We start from the raw sequence: 23922 nt of genomic DNA on the forward strand, positions 1-23922 counted from the left end.
TTCTTTCCTTTGACTGACTGCCACGCTGTAGGTGTGCAAGATATTATATTTTTGTTTGGATTTCTACCATTTTTAAGTGTTATTTTGACCCTGGATTTAAATATATGGACACCAATCAGACTTCTTTTCACAGACAACCTACTGAGAAAAGAAAATATTCCAAAAAGTTTAATAACATCAATACTTTTATTTTTGCCTGCTCCTTAAAATATGATCACTTTAAAAAAAATCAGATATAACCTGTTGCCAAAAATAAAATCGTTGGGCTACAGTCTTTTTAAGTACTTATGGTACAGTGATGAATAATTACACATTGATATTTAGGGTTTATATGCTGAAGACTAGTCAGTCATTATAGTCAATGGGCACCCACCTGGGGCAAGAATTGGCAGAGATTACACACTTGTATGAACAGATGTTTGAGAGTAGTTTCTATGGCAACAAAATGCAGTACATACTCAATGTGTATTTTTTTAAGAACCATATGTACTGTGTGGTATGAATTTCAATACAATGTTAACTTGGCCAATGCAATTTGTTAGGTGTTGTTAGCCTTTAATAAAGGACATTTGATAGGAAGCTCTATCTTGTCTCACTGAACGGCGCAACAGAGAAGAACCTACTGATGCTACAGTAAAGGACGGGATGATGCTTCTGGAAGAACGAGCAAGGCAGTAGATGAATGTGAGGTAAAAGAGACTGGAGTTCACTTGACAGAACAATAATGATGAGTCGTGGATGTGGCGGATATGTTGGTAAGCTGGAAAAATATCAGAAGTTTGCTCTGTACACGGAACAGGTGGAGACGTTCCTGGGAGCAAATAATATCATTGTCGGGTGATGATGTAGAACAGAGCTTTGCAGAAACACACAAAAAGCAGGTGGTGATACTATAAGCAAGTCCTGGTGACAAAATGTGAATCGGTTAACAGTCACCCAAGGTGATAGAAAGTAGTGACATTTGGATCATGAACTTCGACATAGACCATTGGAGATCTGAGGTTGGCTTTTGTAAAACATGCCCTCCCAGAAGAACTGGTTTATTATCCACAGTTTAGGTCAGGACAACTTGTCATGTTCTTCTGCTCTAACAGAAACCAACACATCTTAACGTCACCAGTGTTCAATGGATAGGCTGAATGATCTGTCTGCACAGTCAAGGAGTGGTAGGTTACGAGAGGAAGGATCCACGTGACCCATGAGGCATCGGCTGGTGTTGTTCCTGAGTACCACCTCCACTCCAGCACAGAATATTCCTCAGCTGATGTGCTGATGGCTTGCAGGTTGCAGACATGGCTGTTTGAACAGTCCAACTTGGAAAATGGTGTGGAGGAAATGAGGAGTCAGAAAGGGTGGCACAAGTCACAGTCAGAGGTTTCAGGTGAGGATAATCAGATCATCAGTGCGTGGAGGATTGTCATGCTGGGGACACGCAGATTGCAGAAGTGCTGGGAGTCAGGCACTATGTGGTGAACAAATAACAGACACTGAATGGTACACATCAGTCAGCTGATGTGTGCATGGAAAACAGGAGGACAATGATAGAGAAGATTAGGTGCAGGTGAGCCCAAGTTGGATAGAGGATTGGTTCAATAATGCAGCTACTGCTGGGTGGGAGGTAGGTCAAGGGACATCAAGAACCCAAGAACTATTACACACAGCCCACAAGTGGAGGTAATTCACCAGAATCAAGGATTCCCAGTGTGGACATTGGGAGTAACCAAAAACACTCCTGCAGTTGAGAAGATCAGAGGTACAGAAAACCTGTAGTATTCTAGCTTTTGACTGGGTATTTTTATATAAATGTCCGACTGATTTATAACTATATGTATGTAAATAGTTAATTTATGATAATGATGTAGATTGATGATAATATCATTAGCATGGGTTTATTAATTTTTTAAAGGGGAAAGTAGTGTAGTATTTATGGAGTGTTGAAGTACAACTCAAAACCATGTTTACCAGTGGTATGACATTTAATGCATTTTGAAGTTCTGTCCTTCTTGCTCACCTTACTAAACAGCAATATAGAAAAAACCCACATATGTTACACAAAGGAATAACTATGTCTGTAACTTAACCTAGTACAGATATATCAGGCAGAGTCCACTTAAAATTTTAATTTATCCATTAAGTGAATAGTGCTATGGTTTGAATTATTTTGATGTGTTTGCAATATATAGTCAATCTGAAACCAATATCAATCATAAAATCTAGAGGTCACAAGGCATCAATGTCCTTTTCAAACCAAGCTGTTGTAAACTACTTGGCTTGGAAATGCATTCAGCATTTTGAAAGGAGACAATAAACAGCATTGTAAGGAGAAGTCCATAGCAGTCAGCATTTAATATTAAAACAAGCCATTCCACTTACTCCCAAAAATGGAGATTCTTGAGATGGTGATTCTATTTCATCCTCTGGTACATGAACTGTCAGGGTGCATGCCCGTATGCCACCAAGTGATTCGGGGACATCAAAGACCTTTTGCCATTCATTTTTTTCTGGATCATACTTCTGGACAATTTCAACCATACAACGATTGTTCCATGAGTAGCCCCCAATGACATATATGTTCTTGTTGAAAACTGCAACACCAACATCACTCTGTCCACGTAGCATTGGAGCAATCTCAGTCCACTGATCGCTAATGGGGCAATAGTACTCACAACACAGCACATCATCGTAATCGCTTGTCCCACGAAAATGGTTCCCTCCAATAACATAAAGGCGATCTTCAATGGAACACATACAGTGTAGCCCACGCACAGTGGACATATCTCTCTTCCGGGACCAGGTGTTATTTTCTGGATTGTAACACTGTAGTTCTTTCTGAAATGTATCATGTGTAATTCCACCTATAATTTAAACCACAGATCATTAGTGTCACAATAAAGAAGCAAATTGTTAGCCAAATGACATTAGGTAGCTTATTTTGTCCTCCTTCAAAATTTGATTCTTTCAGATGACTTTAGTTTCACATAATTTGCTTATTAGTTGAATGATTTGGATTATCACTGACTTCAGAAAACAATAGGAAAAGGTACCATTGGACTTATTTTACTACAAGTTCAAGTACATCCACCATACACTTAAGAATTATTTACAATACTTCAAAATATACAATATACAACTCATGCCTTGTAAGTATGGGATAGTCATGAAAATAGCACTGGAATAATAAATTATATTTAAAAGTGTACGTATTTAATTGCTTGATGTCAATCTAGTTTACATAACAACTAAGGCATAGCGACAACTTGGATGCTTACACAAATATGAAAACAATGGTAGACCCTTAAACACTTTGATATTTTGAAATAAGAACACAATATATCCTCATGAGAAAAATAATTTTACTCTAATTATGTCATAGTACCGTCAAAGATGATCATAATCTTTCTGTACCTGATATGTACATGTATCCCCTGTGAACAGTGCCAGCATGTCCATAATGAGGCTCATTCAATTTAGTGACATAAGTCCATTCATTTGTTGCTGTGTTGTAGCGTTCAACTGTGGCTGATATTACCAGAAAAATAAAGAACATTTGGTTTTAAATTTGGTTTCATCCTAATTGATGAACATAAAATGCTAATTTCATTGTAAGAGTTGCAGTATTAAATTGTAATAATTTACAACGGACTAGGAAGCATTGGTTGCAATATACAGACACCGTCCCTTAGAATCATTAATTTAGAGCAATATGCACCAACATTTGATTTTTTTAATTACCTCTGAGCTAATTATATAAATTCTTTCATTGCATATCTCTCTATTCTTGCTGGACCCACTTCCTTATTGACCGCTGGCCATTATTGCTTGCCTTAATATAACAATGTCTGGCTTGAGTAAAAGCCATTTGTTCTTTAAGATTGCCCACAGACCATGAATAATCTATTATATTATTGATATTGCCATAAGATTTCTGCGTAAATAAGCACAATGCTTAAAGAAAAATGAAATTCCAGAATACCTGGGGTCCTTTTGGCTTCTAAGATATACTATTCCAATTACAAACTAGATAATATTACAGTTCATTTTCTTGTAAGAGTTAATCAACACACTAATAACTTTGTATCCATGACTTGGGGAGAATTCTCCTGTGTGCTCATTTTATATAAGGTTAGTTATTTTGATCTTGTGCTGGCTGGTTTCATATTTGACAATCTAATTCGATCTGTGTCATTTATTTAACAATTTCTTTATCAACAAACTTATCTTCTCCAAATCAGATAATACACAGAAATTTCCTTCTTATAAAATAGAGGTCAAGTCCAGAATTGTGCCTGGAGCTCACCTCATCTCTCCACAAATGTTATTTTGAAAATGGGCATACAAAACTGTGCACAATATTACAAATCAATACTGGGAAATCATCAGTCTATTTGCCCTAGATAAGACTCTTTAGACTTCACTTTATGGCTAAATCAGTATTAATATTCTTTCTCTGTAAAAATCTTCATGCCAAAGACAGATTGAATGCAACTCTGCCCTCATTATAGCATAGAGGCCATGAAAACATGAGCGTACCACAGCCGACTTGGAAGTTTTAAATAGACCCATCCCTCACCTTTCAACATTGTTTCAGAACATTAGCCTTAAAGTCTCTGCGTGGGTGACTGCCAAAGACATCCAGCCAACTTGACACAAGGTGCTGACTTTAAAGTGCTCATAACAACCATGCACCAACATAATGTTGTGCTGAGCAAGAAGTTACCATACTAAAAGACTTGATACCTCACTTAACAGTGCACTAAAGCTCATGAAAAGATTACTTAGCCTACATGTGTGTGTATATATGTACTATCTGTGCCCTTAGGCATCAAACCAACCAATGTTCACATTACTATCGGCAACGAAGAAAGGAGATGGTGAAAATCATTTATTCCGTCAACTATTAACCAAAGATCTGAGCAGGAAGAGGCCTGAAAGGCTTAAAAGTTGCAAAAGATTTGCACAGCCATTTCATCAGCTGCTTGAAGAAACTAGGAATAGTGAACAGACTGATAAGCAGTAAGGTAGCAGCGCAACTGCTAGAGAAACTTGGACCATTTCTTACACCATTCCTTCCCCATCCCCACACGGGCTACAGCCTGATGGAGAAACAAGGGCTGAGTTGTACAGACTGAGATTTGGGCACTGCCACTTCAGAGCAATAATTTAGAAAATGAAAATCCTGGTCCCCCTCTGCATGAATGTGGCATCATCAAACAGCACAGCATTTGATTGAAAGCTGTTGGAGTATTTCAGTTATGAAGGGAAACTGGAGAAGCTGGGTCTGTTTTCCCTAGAGAGGAAGCAGTTAAGAGAAGTCATGATTGAAGTGTATATAATTAGGAGGCGTATAGAAAGGGTAGACTGCAGGAAATGTTGATTAAAAAAAAGAGCATTACAGATTAGTACAGTAAAGTGACGGTCGGTGTCTTGAGGCTGAGCTATTGGATCAGGAGCTGTTGGAGTATCTGCATTGCATGCCTCAACCTCAAGTCTTAAATAGAATGGGGAAGCCTCGTGAGATACTTATTTTATCTAGTTGAGAAATTAAGATCCATGGATAAAAGGTGTGCAGTTTAAAAAAGCTTTAAGAAAAAAGAAGCAGATGAAGTGCCATATGAGACAAAACACCGAAAAACTAAAGTTCTACCAAAGAATATGGACAAAGGGAGAGTGGGCAGTTAAAGTTGTGTGAATGAAGTGAAATACTTGATTCAGTTCCAGCTGCCTATAGCAGGTGCATCCATTTACTGGGATTTTCAAGATAAACAAAGATATTTTCAGTGCTGGAGATGCTAGTGAGCTGAGTCATCTGCTTGAATTTCGAAGTAAAAATATTCAGGCAAGGTGGGAGCTTTATGATGGACAAGAACATTTTGTCTTTCCTCCGAGAATGTATTTTGGCCAAAATTATTTGTACGCCATTTGTATGTTTCTGGCTTTTGCACTGCTTTCTGGAAAGGACAGGGCATCTGGAATAGCTATAGCACAGCTGGAACCTTTCCTAGATCTCAACACACCAAGGTAGTTAAAGCCTGAAGAGCTTGAACACTAACATCCTAACTAGGCCAGAGAGTTTAAGATCAGCTCAAAATGTATTTAAGTCAGGTCAACAGTTGGATCCTGCAGTAAGTAATAACTATCTGACTACAACGTTAAAACTTACTTGAATGAGAAACATCCCACTGTTCTGCACTAATGCCACTGGATGTAAATTGGCCACCCACTGCTAAGGTAACCTTTGCCCATGATGAGCCAGATCCAGTCTCCACTCCCCTCACCAACCTGGTCTGCATGTTGAGAGCCAGATGGTTTGTCCCTCACACCGAGGAGATATCCAGAAAGGGGTACCAAGGCATGAGGTGATGTACTGCTGAAGCCTTCTTTGCCCTCCACCCCTCAACCCAGCAAACACACAATGCCAACCTTTGACTGAAGGCTGGGGGCCAAAGCTTTGCCTCCCCCCACAGTTGGCTTTGTAACAGCTTTTATGATATATGATATATATGATATTTATTTATTAGTCACATGTACATTGAAACACACAGTGAAATGCATCTTTTTGCATTACTGAGAATGTGCTGGGGGCAGCCCGCAAGTGTCGTCACGCTTCCGGCGCCAACATAGCATGCCCACAACTCCTAACCTGTACATCTTTTGGAATGCGGGAGGAAACCAGAGCACCCGGAGGAAACCCACACAGACACGGGGAGAACGTACAAACTCCTTACAGACAGTGACAGGAGTTGAACCTGGGTTGCTGGCACTGTAATAGCGTTATGCTAACCACTACACTACCGTTAACTGCCTCAGATAATATTGAAAACTATTAAACTTTAAATCTAAAAAAATGAAAATACATAAATATTTAAATAAGTAAATTTGATTGAAACATTAAGAAATAATTTAAAGCATTAAATTAAAATATGTAAAAAAATAATTACTTCAAAGTAACCTATGTTTTGTCCTGTAATCTCCAAGTCAGAAATCTCCAGAGTAATGAATGTGACTCTGACCTGAAGCCTGGTCTTGTCTGCTGCAGGACTGCAGAGGCAGATTCCCCACTTAATGCCCAGGATTCCCAGCATACTTGGGTTTTACTGTCTCACCCCCTTGAAGAGTTAGTGATGGGATAGGTCGGCGGGTTTAGGGCATCAGCATCTATCACTAAGCTTGTCTCTCTTAAATGCACAATTTATTTTACTTGAAGCAGCTGAATGTTGGTATTTCTCTTTGGAACCAGCATCCACAGTTCACTTTGTCCCATTTTAAACCCCACAGTTTTATTCAGTATTGATTGGGAGACAGATAGCCAGGTCAGCTGATGCTTTATTCAGCAAAATGAATTGGTTTAATTAGTGGAAAGAATCTCTCCTCCCCAGCTTGCTGCTTGTACTCACTGCTGCCTTTCAAAGTTCAATCCAAACTTACTGCAGGTGATCTTCCTATTGGGAATTTTGGGGGGAGTGGGGGAGCCAGATTTATCCCTCCCAGTGAGGACCCATGCAATAAAAAGACCTTCTGGGCTGTGTCGGGGTGAGTGGGGTGACTGGGGCAGAAAGAAACCCTGACCAGAAAACATGAGGAAAAATTGACTGCTGGCTAAGCCGTGCACCTGTGACATGAAAGCAAATGTCAAAGTCTGTATGTTTCAGACATACAAAAACTTTCAAAACAACAATAAACTATTAAAACATTTCATAAACCTTAAAACAAGTCAAAAATCCTAAAGTACTTCAAAAAGTTAAATAACTTAAAAACCACTATTTTAAAATAATCTATATTCCCAGACACAGCTGTTCCCTGCTGTAAGTGGTGGGATTCTCTACACCCAGTTCCCACACCAACCTCCAGCAACCAAGCACAGACCACCAAACAGCTGAGAACACCTGTCATCAGTTTCGGAACTGCTGTGCTTCTGAAATCCTGAGGTTGCTGATGCTTACAGGTACATGTTAGGAGTTTAGTCACTATTTCCCCATAATGTCCGAACTCACACTTTTAGGATGCACAAGAATGTAAATTTCTAACGGCTATAAACTAATCATGTAGAGAGGGTTTCCAATTAAGTGTCAGCTTGTGCATTGTAGTGTAGCGGTTAGCATAACGCTATTACAGCGCCAGCAACCCGGGTTCAATTCCCGCCGCTGTCTGTAAGGAGTTTGTACGTTCTCCCTGTGTCTGCGTGGTGCTCTGTTTTCCTCCCACATTCCAAAGGTTAGGAGTTGTGGGCATGCTATGTTGGCACTGGAAGAATGGCGACACTTGCGGGCTGCCCCCAGCACATCCTCAGTAATGCAGAAAGATGCATTTCACTGTGTGTTTCAATGTACGTGTGAGTCATAAATAAATATCTTATCGTTTCTTATCTTAAAGTCATCAGGGAGCTGACACGTCGGCTGGCTTTGGACACAGTCATTGAAATGGCTACAAATTGCTTGTTTTAAGATTTTTTTTGCATTTCTGCTAAAGCCCAACTACATATCACCAAACCCAAAATCTAGCAGAAGCTAAGAACATATAAACAGAGGGAAGAGAAGGCCATTTAGTCCTTCGTGCCTGCTCTGCATACAACCTCAAAAAACTAAAGGAATTGTCAGACATGATTTCCCTGACAGAAATTCACCTTGATGCTGCCAGTCCTACTGTGCTGCCCAGTCCAGTTCTACTGAATGCCACCAACTCCTTGACAATAGATTCCAACATTTTCCCGAATACTGATGTCAGACTAACTGCCCTGTTTTTTCTTTCCCTCTTTTCTAAGATAGTAGAGTTTCCATTTGGTGGAGACAAATCTAGTATCTATAGGAGCAACAAACACAAAATGCTGGAGGAACTCAGCAGGTCAGACAGCATCTGTGGAGGGAAATGGACAGTTGACGTTTCGGGTTGAGACCTTTCATCAGGACTGGAAAGGAAGAGGGGAGGTACCCAGTATAAAAAGGTGGAAGGAAGAGGTGGAACAAGAGCTGGCGGGTGATAGGTGGATCCAGGTGGGGGGGGGGGGGGGGGGTGATGTTAGGCAGGTGGGGGAGGGAGAGAGGGAGAATGGTGTAAAAAGCTGGAAGGCGATAGATGGAAGTGACAAAGGGCTGAAAAAGAAGGAATATGATGGAATAAAGGGAAGGAGGTGAGGAAGGGAACTGGAGGGAGGAATATGTGGGTGATGGGCAGATCGAGAGGGCACGGGAGGGGAAAGAGATGGAGGATGGGGGCTGGTGGGATAAGGGGAGAAAAAGGGTGGGAGGGGAATGGTTAGAGAAGTCGATGTTCATGCCTATTTTTTGTAAGTGGTGTATTAATTCTTTAACATAATTAGGTAGTAAATTAAAGCAAACATAATTACTAAAAAAAATGATATATTTAAGGGCAATAACTTGGTGCAATCTCATTAACAGAACTAAAAATAGGTTCCATCACATAAAATATGCATATTAAATCACAGTGCCAATATGACACCTGGGAGTAATCACCTAAAATCACTTTTAACAGCAGTACTGAACATTTCCTAGCTATATTGGAGGTACAGCTTTTTTAAATTAAAGGAAAAATAAACATTTTTGGGATGTGCCTCTTTGTGTTCTAGCATCAAAAATTTATCCAAGTAAAATTTTTAAGCCTCTACAAAGGCCCATAAGCAAGGCCAATCAGTAGAAGCTCCCATGGCGATTAATTCATTTGAGGTTGTGCCCCATTTTATAGGCAGGGCTTGGTTCTAGCACTATGTTTCAAAACTAGCACAAAATATAATGAAAACTGATATACACTAAATATAATTTGCACTTAAGATTCCTCAAACCTTGGCAGCAGCTATGGTTACACAAATTTTGCAGAAAATACACTTAAGTAATCCATAAAAACTCCTGGAATCTTGAGCAATGTAATTAAGGTTGAACCTAAAAGAATGCTTTCTTAACATCAGGATGAACATAGGAAAAAAAATAATGAGGGGTGATCTTACTGAATCATATGAGATCCTTATGAGGCATAGTAGGGTGGATGTCAAAATATTTCTGCTTGTGGGAGTATCTTGAATGAGGGGGATATAGTTACAAGATTAGGGGGAAGCCATTTAAAACTACGGTACATAGAAACTCCTTCTGGGTGGTGAACTTCTGGAATTCTCCCTTTTGGAGGGTTGTGGAGGCTAGATCATTGCAGGTATTTTAAGAGGAAGTAGATACGTTTTTAAAAGATCAGGGAAGTGAGGGCCGTGGGGAACTGGCATAGACGTGGAGATGGGGCCAGTGTAGATAGCCATGATCAATTTGAATGGTGAGACAGGCTTGATGGGCTGAGTGGCCTACTCCTATTCCTATCTTTTTATGTTCTAACTCTAATTTTGTAGTCAACTCTGATTATCAGATTCTGCTTGAAAGTCTTTTTATTAATTTATGGGATGCTGATGTTGCTGACCAGGCCATACTTATTTGCCCTTATCAAGGTGGTGGTGACTTGTTTTCCTGAACTTTGTTGTTCTCTGTGTGCTTGAAGGTACTCCATGGTGCAATTGCACGTTTTGTTCCAGGAATCTGACCCAATACCAATAAAGTTATGACAATTTATTTCCAAGTCAAGGTGATGTTTTGACTTGGAAGAGAACTTACAAGTGATGGTGGTCCCATGAATCTGATGCCCTCGTCTTTCTAGGCATTAAGAGATCATGAGCTTGTGAAGTGTTGTCAAAAAAGTAACTACAATTCATTTTGTAGACATGCATTTCAGCCTTGGTAGTGAAAATTTAGGGTAGGGGAAAGTCCCATTGCATTTACAACAATACCACTCAGTTGTAAAGGGGTGGTATATGTTATCTCTATTATTTTCTGTGATTTAAAAGACAGGGTTTCTTAAAGTACATAAGGTGTCACTGAAATGTATTGATGAATACAGCAAACATAATTAATAAACACTTAAAAGGTGCGAGGACAAAGGTACACCTGGTATGTTGCAAATAAACTGATGTAATAAAATGACGTCATTATGACTGTTCTTTTAAAAAGAATGGAATAGCTTCTTTCTCCCCACTGTGTGGAGTGATGGCTCAGATAAGCAACAAAAATACTAATAGCACTTTTTTGGAGAAGTAAGCTAAGATCAATCTAATGTAATGAAAGGCATCTTTGATATTGCATAGTGCTTCTTTGCAACCAGTTAAAGTTTGTAGTCCTGAAATGGAATTTGTATTACCAATCTGTTCTAAAGTCCAAACCATTGTTAACGGCACTGGATGAGCAACAAATGATTGCAAATAGATTGAAATTTACCTAATTCTCCAGCTGCATTCCGGCCTCCCACTGCGTACAGATTTCCTTTAAGAGCACTTAAATGGAAGAAGGTTCTCTTTTCATTGAGAGAACCCATCTGTTTCCACTTGTTGTAACGGGGGTCGTATCTGTACGTTGTATCAACAGCAGTTTTTCCTTTTGTGTCATAGTTGCTCTGCCCACCAACTACAAAGAGGAAGTTTCCAATCACAGCTACGCCATGCTGGTAACGTGGCACATCCATTGCAGCCAAAGGCCTCCATTTTTGGGTATTCTCATCAAACAAGCGCAGCTCTTTGCTCACCAGAAGCTGCTGGCGGAGCACGCCACCCAGAGTTACCAGGTGGGTTGAATTGGAACGAATCCTTGTCCTTTCCGACTGCATGATTGGCTGCATGTGCGGCAACATCTGGTAGTTACTAGCTTCAAGTAGAAGATTAACACAGCTTGTATCAGTTCGCATGAACTCCACCTTCTGAACATGTTCAAGGAGCTCCTGTGGTGTCATCAGTGGGAAGCGAATATTCTTCATCAATTTTGCAGCAAACTGCATTCGACATTCCTCATGATTTAGCCACTGACAGGTGGCTTTAAACAGCTGAAGTTCAGAGCAGTGTTTCAGGCTGTCACTGCCAAGCACAAAGACAAGCTGGTCGTAGGAAAGCTTAAGGAATTCTCCATTGTTTAACAATGTTGAGAAGTTCTTTACAATATAGTCTTTGATAAAATTATGCAATTTGGTCAAGTGGAACGTGTTGGCAATACGTCCAAATTCTACACAGTTTTCAACCGAGACCTGGTAAATGTAGAAGAATTCAAAAAAGATCATATAATATGAACAAATTATCATCAATGCCACGAAGCATCTTATTTCAATAGCAGATTCCATTAGGTCAAAGATCTTTGCAGTACAGTATTCAGGAATAGCTGCAGATTCCACTTTTCTACTCACTTATTGATATGCTTTTATACTGGTTACATTAGTATAGGACTTGGTCTATTCTATTGGTTCATAATATAATATTATGAACCAATATAATTTATTGCTTATATAATTTATTAAGGGACAATGTATACACAAGGCCTCTTAGGAGCTCTGTGCATTAATTCTACAGAATAAGGTGCTATTTCTAAAATGACAACTTTCTCGATTGCTTAGAAGAGAAATTCAGTCTCAAAACTTCATAAAATATGTTGCAGTAGAAATCTCAGGATTCAGAGATAAATTTTGTGGCCAGTTCTTCAATGAATTCATCTTTGTATTCCAAAATTTTTAATCGGAATATTTTGTGAGTTTAAGAGTTAGAAATCATTCAACAACGGATTTCATTTCAGAGGGCTGCAATCTATAATTCCAGCCTCTGAAACATCCTTGGCATGATTAAACACCATTTGAAGGAGATTGCCGAAAGCAAAAAAAAACAAGAAATTTGAAATTTGAAAAAACAACAATGCTGGAAACACTCATTAGGTCAAGCAGCATCCATAGCGGAGAGAATTAGAGTAAACATTTCAGGTCAAGGTCCCTTCATCAGATCTGGAAAAGTGTGGAAACAGGTGTGCTTTACACTTCAGTGAGAGGGAAGTGTGGAGAGAATAGAAGGAGTATCTGTGATGCAGTACTGAATAAAGCTGTCAAAGTATAAAATCAGTTGGAGACAAAATAGAAAAAAAAGAAACCAATTGAAACAGAAAGATACAGCCACATCTGTGAAGGGAGAGGGGAAAAAAGGGAGCGGTTACTGAAAATGTTAAAGTTCTGAGGGCTGTAAGATATATAGATGAAAAATGAAGCACTCTTCCTAGACCTTACATTGGGCATTTTTGCAGCAATGTATGAGGCCAAAGACAGAGAGGTGGGGGCGGCACAGAGAATTAAAGTGACCAGCGACTGGAAGCTCAGTGTCACCCTTGTGGAATGAACGGGTGTTCTGCAAAGGGGTCACCCAGTCTGCATCTGGTTTCTCCAGTCAAATGCTACACGATAAAATCGGAAACTGTGCCAGTGATAACGAGACAAACCTGAGAAATTAGAAGCTCCTTACAAAACTCAAGGATAGGCAATATCTGGAGGAAGCTGGCTGCTTCTAGTATGTCCTGGAGGTTGTCCACATTGAGAGCTAACTTTGACGTATAGATGAATTCTACGATATTTTTCAGTCCTATCTTGCTTACTCCATGCAGTTTGATAGAATTCAGCTCCTGTTCCTTCATGCCACCTGATACCAAATGAATTCAAGTTTAGATATACAGTGGCTTTGAATGATAGATCATGCTTATTGCACATTTGTCAGAATCAGATTTATTATCACTGATATGTGATGTGAAGTTTGTTGTTTTGTGGCAGCAGTACAGTGCAAAGACATAAAGACATAAAATTACTATACATATGCTAATTTTCCTCACATTCTGGCTGTGAGGCCAGACCTAGAACAGTCTTCAAAAATCACAAACTTAAATTACTCAAATGATTAAAGAGGTAGAAGAAAGACTTGCAAAGGCCGAAATAAAACTGCTGGAATGATATGGATTAATGCTTTAAAATAAAGAACTTTCCTTAAGACTAAAAAGAAGGAAATGGATCAAAGCAAGGAGGAAAGGAAAAAGCAAGGCATTAAGAGTCTGGAAAGGGGAATTAAATGTGTTAAATTAAAGGGGAATCAAGTTAAATTGAAGGGGAATTAAAAGGGATTGTTAAGAAGGTGTATGGAGTGTTGACCTTCATTAGTCGGGGTATTGAGTTCAAGAGCCACGAGGTGATGTTGCAGCTCTATAGAACTCTGTTCAGACCACACTTGGAATATTGGTTTCAGTTCTGGTCGCCTCATTATAGGAAGGATGTGGAAGCTTTACAGAAGGTGCAGAGGAGATTTACCAGGATGTTGCCTGGATTGGAGAGCATGTCCTATGAGGATAGGTTGAGTGAGCTAGGGCTTTTCTCTTTGGAGAGAAGGAGGATATGAGAGGTGACTTGATAGAGGTGTACAAAATGATAAGAGGCATAGTGGACAGTCAGAGACTTTTTCCCAGGGTGACAATGGCTAACACGAGGGGACATAATTTTAACGTGATTGGAGGAAAGTATAAGGGGGACGTCAGGGGTAAGTTTTTTACATAGAGAGTAGTGGGTGCTTGGAACGCATTGCCAGCAGAGGATGTAGGGGCAGATACATTAGGGACATTTAAGAGACTCTTAGACACATGAATGATAGAGAAATGGGGAGCTATGTGGGAGGGAAGGGTTAGATAGATCTTAGAGCAGGATAAAATGTCAACATAACATTGTGGGCCGAAGGGCCTGTACTGTGCTGTAATGTTCTATGTCCTATGTGTAGCATAGGGTAGGGAGGCATTGCTTTGGTCAAGGACCTATTGCTGTACTATTCTAAAGGCATTGTTTGTTAGGAAACAGATCTCGACATTTAACGCATTCAATGGCCTTCCTTTGTTCACTTTGGAATAGCAGAAAACTGGGATGCAGAAGGTGTTGGTCTTGGGGGTTGGAGTTGCAGGGAGAGGGACCTGGGGGAGTGTTGGGGTGGGAATGTCAGGGATGGAACAGGGAGGAAAGCTGCTGAAATACATTCTTATAACATAGCACAGATTTTCACTATGCTGCTGTTACTTTGCTGAGATAACCTTGGTGGATTACCAATAAGGTCTTTGTACAAATGACATAAACAGCAAGGACATCAGGAGGAACCCTACGGACATTGTATCATGGATCATGCTGTCAATTCATGTTTCTGTTCTTGCTGAGTTAGCCTTACAGTTAAATAATAAAAGCAAAGTTAGTAAAAACGCTAATTACCCGTGAACATAGCCTTAAAATAGTCACTTGCTGATGCCATCATGGCTCTGTGCACAGGAAACCTTTCATCACTGTCCCCGGGCACCAACGTGACATCACAGAGTAAACCATCATTCCTCAGGCTGTTAAATCCCTGGAAAAAAAAGGGAAAATTGGAACACAAGGTTTAGGATTTATAGCATGAACCTCCAACAGATATAAATAAAAGGAGACCAAAACTGTGCCCAACAATTAACATGCTACTGAGATAACAATTTTAACACATCACTTGTCACCATGATAGGATGGGCCAATAGATTGGAGAGTTAGAATAACTCTTGAGGAAAAAAGCAGGGCAAAACATGGCGAAATAATGATATTATAATCCTTTCTCAATTTAAGACTGAGTACAGAGAGAGGTGGATACAACAGAGATTGAATGGATAATAGCTTACTTTCTGAAGTCATTCTGCTCAGCTGTAAAGAAACTTTGATAAACAAAAGAAAATTAACCTCAAACTCTGCTGGTTATCACTCTACCTAAAAATGGCTCATTTTGCTGAGAGAGTGACTGTTTTAGAGCAATAGAATCATAGAGTTGAACAGCACAGAAATGGGCCCTTTCAGCCCACCAAGTGCATGCTGACCTTCTTGCCCAGCTGCACCAAGCCCATTTGCCCGCATTGAGTCCATATCCTTCTATGCTTTGCGTAGTTAAGTGCCTGTTTAACTGTCTCTAAACGTACTGATTGTAATTGATTCCACCACCTCCTCTGGCAGTCAGCTCCTGATAGCAACCACACTCTGTAAAAATAAACTTTTCACCTCAAATTCCCTTTCAATCTCCTTCCTTTCACCTTAAACCTATGGCCTCTTGCTTTTGATACCTCTACCATGATACGATTTAGAATATCTACCCTATCTATGCCTCGTATAATTTTATATACCTCTATCATCACCCCTTATACTCCAGGGAAAACAAGCCCAGCCTATCCAATCTCTCCCCATAACTAAAATCGTGCAATCCAGGAAACATCCTGGTGACTCTCATCTACATTCTCTCCATTGCAACCACATCCTTCATACAGAACTCTAAGTCTCCAAGTGCTGTCTAACCAGTTGCAACTTTACATCCCAAAATTTTATATTCTATGCCCCAACCTATGAAGGCAAGCATGCCATGTGCCTTCTTCACCACTCTATCTACCTGTGTTGCCACATTCAGGGAACTATGGACTTCAACTATAATGTCCCTCTGTTCATCAGCATTCCCTGGCACCCTATTTACTGTATATTTGCTACCCCTATTTGACTTCCCAAAATGCATCACCTCACATTCATCGGGAATAAATTCCATCCACCTACACTCTGCCCTTTTTCCCATTGGATCTATATTCTGCTGTAGCCTTGGACAACTTTCCTCGCTATCCATAACATCACCAACACCTGTGTCATCTGCAGACTTACTTATCATACCTCCTACATTCACATCCACGCCATTAATATATGTCGAAAACAACAATGGTCCCAGCACTGATCCCTGCGGGACGCCACAGGTCATGGACTTCCAAGCAGGAAAGCATCCTTCCACCACTTTCTGCCTCCTATCACCAAACCAATTTTGGATGCAATTAGCCAGCTCAACTCTGTTCCCATGTACCTTATCCTTCTGGACTAGGCTACCATGAAGGACCTTGTCAAATGCCTTACTAAAGTCCACAATAGAGAATCTCTACTCCTCTGCCTTTATCTATCTAATACGTGACAATAGTAAAAAGAAATTTTTGTATTTACCTGCAGCACAGCTAAGCTGTGAGTCTCACTGTTGAACATCTGAGGACCCCCAAGAGAAATCGGAGATTGGCAGCTTTTTGTGTCTTCCATCCTGCTGGAGGACAAAGGCGCTTTCAGAGGAAAAGTCCCCTCTTCTACCAGTGAGCTGAATTGAATAACATAGACAGATGTTCAGTTAGATAACAGGAGATTGGCATTATTCTGTCACACATGACTAACCTGCCAACATTGCCTATAGGAAAATATTATGCCTGATGTTTTGTCCCTACGTAACCACATTGCTATATCCCATGCCAACAGGACTATCATTATTCATGACAGAATCTGTACATGGAGTATCAACATTTATTCACATACCATTGCTCAATTTAATCCTTTCCCATCTAAACTCCAGAAACATTGCTGCACAGGATATAGTAAACACTGACTAAATTCCCCACTACCAGCCATCCAAAACAATGGAACCATTACCCAACCTAATCTGCACATCCAAGCATCAGATCTGGATCCTTTCTGATTGCTGTGGCTTAGTTCCATTTCAACCATTTCTCAATGCTCTCTGAGCTATTGGTGTGGCTGCAGGAAGTTTCTCAACCAGGCTAATACTCCAAACAAAGAGACGGGGCCTAAAATCCCAGGAAAGCTGGAAAAAAAAATCTCTGGTTAAGGAACAAGGATCGTTATCTCAGATAATGGCTGAGGTGAGTTGCAATTTTTTTATGCTGGTGATTAGGAACTTCATTTTGCAGATGCAGGAATGAATTAGATAAAAACTGATTTTGTTTGTACAACATATTGTGAAGGAAAATGTACATAGAATAGAAACGTGAGAGTAAGCTGGCGGGTACAAAATACGACATAGCTGACTAATTATGCTATTAACTTGGGGAGACAGTCCACTATGAAAACTTTTCTGATAATTTTACCATCATGGAAAGTAGAATAGATTCATCAAAGTTTACATTCTACCAGAAGCATTAATCTGTTATTATCATCTTTCAAGTTTTGTTGTATTTGAAAGTAATTAATTAACAGAGAAGATACTAAGATAAGCACCCTTAAAGAGCCTTGCAAAAATCATTATTGTTCTCCTGCCAGCCTGGAAAGATAAACTGCGTGCTGTAGTTCTGCTGGCACAGGAACAATGGATGGATGTTAAAATAAAACAAAAAAATGCTGGAAATACACAGCGGGTGCTGAACACTTCCAGCAATTTCTGTTTCATTTCAGGTATCCAGCATCTGCAGTATTTTGCTTTGGAGTGGTTTTTACCTTCAAATGCTGGTGGAAAACTGGCAGTAGCATTTCATAAGGTTGTTACAGAGCCTGCTGAGTTTTCATTGGAAACAAAAGTCAGTTGTTGGGTATAATGAATGGCCAGTCTCCTGCCATCAGTTTTCCAGCTGGCGACAAAACTTCAAACCCAGCTCTGCAGGGGTAGGATGGTAGTGGTACAGAAAGAAGCTGTCTGCTCTTCGAGACTGTTCCAAGTCTCCACACAAGTAATCCACGTGCTCTTGCTCCCCTTCTGTTTTCCTTAGTGCTCCAAGTTATTTTCCTTCAAGTACTGATTACAAACTATGTATAAAAAAAGCTTAGCTTGTTTTGGTAGCTGAGTACCTATTGTTAAAAGTGCAATGATCTGGAGAAGGGATGGTACATACCACTCACAGTGAACAACTTATTACCCACCAAGTAAAATCAATTTGCTCCACAAATAGAAAGGAGGGAATAGAAATTGCATCAAGTTCTCCCAATAAGGACAGATAATTTCTCCGATAAGATGCGATAAGTGGAGGAGAGACACATATAAATCATCAGTTAAAATCAATCTCAGCCACTCACAATAGTGCTGTCTCCAAGTTTGACTGACAGGAAAATTACCCAATCACTCCACTCTGCCTGGTTCTTATGCTGTCACCATATTCAGTCACTTTGTAAATGATTTCCTTCTCACGGTGTTTTGGACGAGTTGCTCCCCACCACCCTTTAACTTCCCCGCTCATGATGTGACCACGAGAGGGAGCAGGATTATTTGTGTCTTGATTTTCCCAATCTACAATATCTTATTGGAAGCACCTTCCTTCAGAGGTAACCCTGCACAAAACTGGGAATTTGAGGAAATCGTTGGGGGTGGACAGTGACATTGTAAAGTTCAATACACTGATTAAAATCTTATAGACAGATTGCTGATTTAAATACTTAATAGTTGGTTGCTGCATCTTAATAATTTTTTTTGGCTGGTAATTGGTTTATTATAACATATACCAAGAAGAGTGCAGAACTTTTGTCTACACTCAAGCCAGGAGAGACAAGCACCAGCTTCATGAAGTGCAGGTCCTGCTCCAGCACTCTGGAAAACACTGGAAATCCTAGGATAAGCAATGAACCCAGATGACCACAAGCTAGTCCTTGCCCACATTTTCCTGATCCATGAACAGGGGGAACTGACGTTCCCTGAGGAAAAGGTGAAAAAAACTCGGTCAAATAAAAACTAACAAGAAGTTAACACAAAATAGTAGAATTAGAGATAAAATCTTTAATTGCCTTTAATTGTTGAATCAGAAAGCAGTGGATTCAAACCTCACTCTGAGGGCTTGTGAATATGTGGCAGACTGTTAGTTCATTGCTGCATTGTCAAAGGCACCATCATTTGGAAGAGATATTAGACCAATGCCCCACCTGCCATGACAGGTGGATGTAAAAGCTCTCCTGGCTTTTTCAAAGAAGAGCAGATTTTCCTCGTATGCTGTCCTTCGAGCAAATGAATCTGATTAGCTGACTACTCATCACATTGCTCAGGAAGCTCGCTGTGTGCAGTTTGTCTGCTGAGGTTCCTCTCTTACCAGGTGAGTAGAGTTCATGGGCTGTGCAGCTGTGAACATCAGCAGCACTGCTACGGGAAAGTGCCCTGGCAGAATGGATTTTGGGCAGGACAGCCAAAATCAGAATGATTCAGCATGTCATTTGCAGTGGTCTCCCCACAGATGGATTATTGGAAAGAAGAAAGATGCAAAAGTAATTCAATACAATGTAGACATTTTAAAATAATAGAGACAAAATGTGATAGTTGTTTTGTTATCAATATCAAAATATTAATCTCTGTTCAAGGATATTGTACTATGCATATGTTAATGTGACCTTTTGGCAGCAATTAGTTTGGTCCATAAAAACAGTACACCTCATGTCTTTAAATCATAAAGTTTAAGCCACTGAATCAAAATAATGAGATTGATTTAGCTAGAAAAGAAAAACAGAGTGTTTCCCAAAAAGTTAACAAGGTGTAGTGTAATAAGTACTTCTGTGTGAAACAGCACTCAGCTGAAACTGAAGGGGATGGTTTGTCTGTAGCACTGTATGGCTGCTCAGACCACTATCTTACCAGCCAGTTTCCAATTTACAGGTCATCTAGCTCCTGCTAAGTGAACAGATGCATTGACACAGTGATATTGTAGATAGTACAGCCGTCTCACAGCTCCAGCAAACCTGGTTCAATACTGACCATGGGTGCTGTTTGTGTGAAGTTTTCATGTTCTTTTTGCGACTGTGTGGGTTTCCTCTGGGTGCTTGGGTTTCCTCCCGCATACCAAGTATGTGCTGGTTATTAGCTTCATTGGCTACTGTAAATTCACTCTAGTGTAAGTAGCTAGTGGGAGAATTAGGGAGTATTAATGGGTATGTGGGTGAAAATAGGCTACAAGGAAATAAGTGGAGAAGGATTTCGAGGGTTGTTGTGAGAGGTCAATGATCTTCTTCAAAGTCATGAGGAAATACACCTGTGGTACCTCCTTCAGAAACAGAATCCCTCAGATGGATATAAAGTGGTGTTTTAGAGAAGTGTTTTGCTTTGTGCATTCAGTATAACAAAACTGAAATCTGACCTTCATAAGTGGTTTTACAATTATACCGCTTACAGTATACTGGTTTTACAATTATACCCTTTCCCTTAGTCAGTGAAACAACCACCTTTAGAATATTTTGTTTTACAAAAATGGCAAGTTGCAACATTTGTTTCCTTGGATCTCAGCATGTTAGATGCTCTCCTGCCCAAGAAGAAGGGCAAACAATGAGCTTCTGCCAAAATGACCTCGTGCAAGATAATTGTGTTTCCAATTTTTCTCTGCGTCTTCTTTGAAAAGCATCTGGCTTCAACCTGTCACATAATAGCATAGCTGAGATTGCTGATTCAGCCTAGAAATGTGCACCTTGCAGCTCCATGCAGTCTGTGCTGAGGCTCTGATCTATACAACCCCTTTCAACCTACTGGCACCTGTGATTTCAAAATGCCAGAACACGCCTGATCAGCAGTTTTTAAATTTAAATTGGGTTGTGAAAGATTATTAACATACTGATAAATTCTTATAATGTTTTCATTATAAGTTAACTCATTTCAAGCATTGAAGCAAATTGGTGAATACTGTCATTAGATTGGTAGATAAATGAGTGCTGTTTAATATATAGGATGTAATGCTATACAGGACAAAACCAACTTTTTCTGAAGTATCAGTAACAATGCTCACAATTTTTTAAAAAGACTTAGAAGTGTGTTCTAAAGTGTGGTACGGGGTTAATATTTCAAATCTGCAGTACTTTACAGATAATTGAAATAGAAAAAGCATGCAATCTATTACAGGGAAAATGTGTGTACATGATAAATGTGTGTGGCTTGCAGACTTAATAACTATGTAATTTGAGCAAAAACACATTACTTAAATTGGAGTGCATTTATTGTGTGAAAATGGAAAATGATCCTTTTTCAGTTATTATATTATCACTTATGTGGAATATAATTACAGGCATTTGCATTCCCACAGTATTCATTAGGATACTCCAGTGGATGGATGTACCTGCTGTTCAATTTAGGAAGCGACTTGAAAGCATCTACGTATTGTGGCATTTGCATTTGCAACTCATTTATATGTGTGGTATCAAATTTCGGATAAATTGTGTTTGATGCAGGTGCTACTGTATCGCATGTTTAATGCTACCCATCCAAGAATGGTTATTTCTTCCCTGGTCTATCAAGGTAGTCATTTCCAGCATCTAACATCTTCGCTTCACAAATATCATTATGTGGCCTTTAAATTGATCGCTAAAATACTTATTCACCTAGAATGTTAAATTTATTAATGTTATTAATTTGTTTCAGCTGATTAATTTTAGAAGTTGCTTAAATATCACCACCGTCCACAAACAGCAAGCAGTTGTTGCACTCACTGAAAAACAGCCTCCACACATTCTTGTTTGATGAATTGAACAAAAAGCTTGGTGACAAAGAGTCATACAACACAGAAACAGGCCCTTTGGCCCAACTCATCCATGCTGACCTTTTTTACCTATTTACGCTGATCCCAGTTGTCCACACTAGGTCCATATCCTTCTATGACTTGCCTATTTAAATGCCTCTTAAATGTAGTGACTGTATCTGACTCCACCACCTCCTCTGGCGACAAGTTCCAGATATCAAGCAAACTGCAACTAAATGTTTGTGGTGACAGTAAGTTCAGTTTATTGTTGATAAACTTCAGCCCTGTCTGTCTGTGCCAATCCATGCTGCCCGTCAAAACTGGTTACACATCTGGGACTCCCACAGACTTGACAGGTTATTAGTGCAGAGGGTGTTTTAAAATGGTAACTTGCTGTAGCACAAAATAACAGGGTGTTATCCTGAATGGAGAACATTGGCTAATTAAGAACGATTAGGCAGTAAAAAATTAATTTAAGCATATGTTCAAAAATATATTAGGCCTTTGGAACCAAAGGTGAAATATTATAGTGCTGGATTTCTGAAATACAACAGAAAACACCAAAAATACTCAGCATGTCAGGAACATCTGTGGAGAGAGTAACAGGTTTATCATTTCAAGTTGATGATCTGTCAGCAGTTCTAATGAAAGGTCATTGACTTGAAACATTAACTGTCCACAGCTGCAAAATATTTCACCATTTTCTCTATTGTAGGATTTTGGGTTCCTGGCTAGTTCAAATGCAAACCTTGCTGTGTTTCATTATTTGTCTAAAATCTACCCTTGGTTTACAGACACGGTTTTCCAGTTACATTTTAATAGCTTATTGGTAATAATGAGAAAAAAAATTAAACTGACCTGGAGCACATTTTCTGCTGCAGTTTCAACTAGGCAGGATATGAATGTGCTCTCTGATACACTAACATTAAAATTTTATTTTGATTATAATAATGGCACTGTAGCTGAAGCACATTCAGTGCAAGCAATAGTTTTGTTGAGCAGCCCATAACCGACTCTATGGTTATACTTCAGATTAACATAATATTCTATTTCTTTGTTTAGGTATTATACAATGGAACACAACACAACCTGCAGTCTGGCTTCATGCAAAATCAATCAGTTCATGTTTTAGTCAATTATGATCTACAAATTTGTGGGATTGACATTTGCAGTTCCCATCAGATGAGGAGTCAATGGAAAGGTAAACTGAGACCAGGGAGACCTCTCTCCTGCTGCTTCTTACTTACCTGGTAACCAAAGGACAGTTTAAAGGAACACCATAAATAATAGATGGGGTCTCAACTGTTAGGAGGAGGCTGGATGAACAAATCAAGGATAGAGTTACATAGATGGATGGAAAGAGGCAAATGTAGAGCACTTGTCAGATTATCCCTATATAAACCAGTCATAATATCTAGTTTCAGACAAAGGAACCTGCTGCAAAAATACTGTAACACTGAGTGGTGGAGAATTTTCTCACCTCTGCTCTTCAGGTGCTGGATATTATTTCATGGATGCCATGGTATGTTGGGTCAAGTAATTCAGATAGTGACTGCTTACAGCCTGTATTATGATGAGGGAATCAGAGTTAACCCTAATATTCTCTTTACATCACACCGATTTATGCACAATACAACAGGATTAATTGGACACTCATTAGGGGCTGAAACTCTGGCTGATTCATACCCTCTAACCCTGGGAAATTGGTTTACCAGTGCATCTCCACTAGGTCCCCAGCCAATCTGACAGAGGCCAAGAATTGTGCCTGCAGCCTTCTTAATCAGAATGGTAGAGCTCACTGAGTAGGATATTTATCTGCTGAACCATTGGTTGG

At 39.6% G+C, this 23922-nt stretch overlaps 1 protein-coding gene across 3 annotated transcripts in view; it reads right to left on the reverse strand.

Moving 5' to 3' along the window:
* Positions 1-223: 223 nt before the first annotated feature.
* Positions 224-23922, reverse strand: part of si:rp71-68n21.9 (kelch-like protein 13) — a 53505-nt gene continuing 29806 nt past the window's right edge. For 2 of the 3 annotated variants that reach the window (XM_052014102.1, XM_052014101.1), the window contains exons 2-7: positions 16843-16987; positions 15070-15202; positions 13281-13477; positions 11259-12054; positions 3406-3519; positions 224-2855 (exon numbers count right to left, since the gene is read on the reverse strand). In XM_052014102.1, the coding sequence (XP_051870062.1) occupies positions 2338-2855; positions 3406-3519; positions 11259-12054; positions 13281-13477; positions 15070-15202; positions 16843-16932 (1848 nt within the window). In that variant the 5' untranslated portion in view covers positions 16933-16987 and the 3' untranslated portion in view covers positions 224-2337. Of the gene's footprint in view, positions 2856-3405; positions 3520-11258; positions 12055-13280; positions 13478-15069; positions 15203-16842; positions 16988-23568; positions 23652-23922 lie in introns of all 3 variants that reach the window. The other variant, XM_052014103.1, reaches the window with a different exon arrangement.

The sequence above is a fragment of the Pristis pectinata genome, chromosome 4, assembly GCF_009764475.1.
Source record: "Pristis pectinata isolate sPriPec2 chromosome 4, sPriPec2.1.pri, whole genome shotgun sequence".
Taxonomy (NCBI): Eukaryota; Metazoa; Chordata; class Chondrichthyes; order Rhinopristiformes; family Pristidae; genus Pristis; species Pristis pectinata.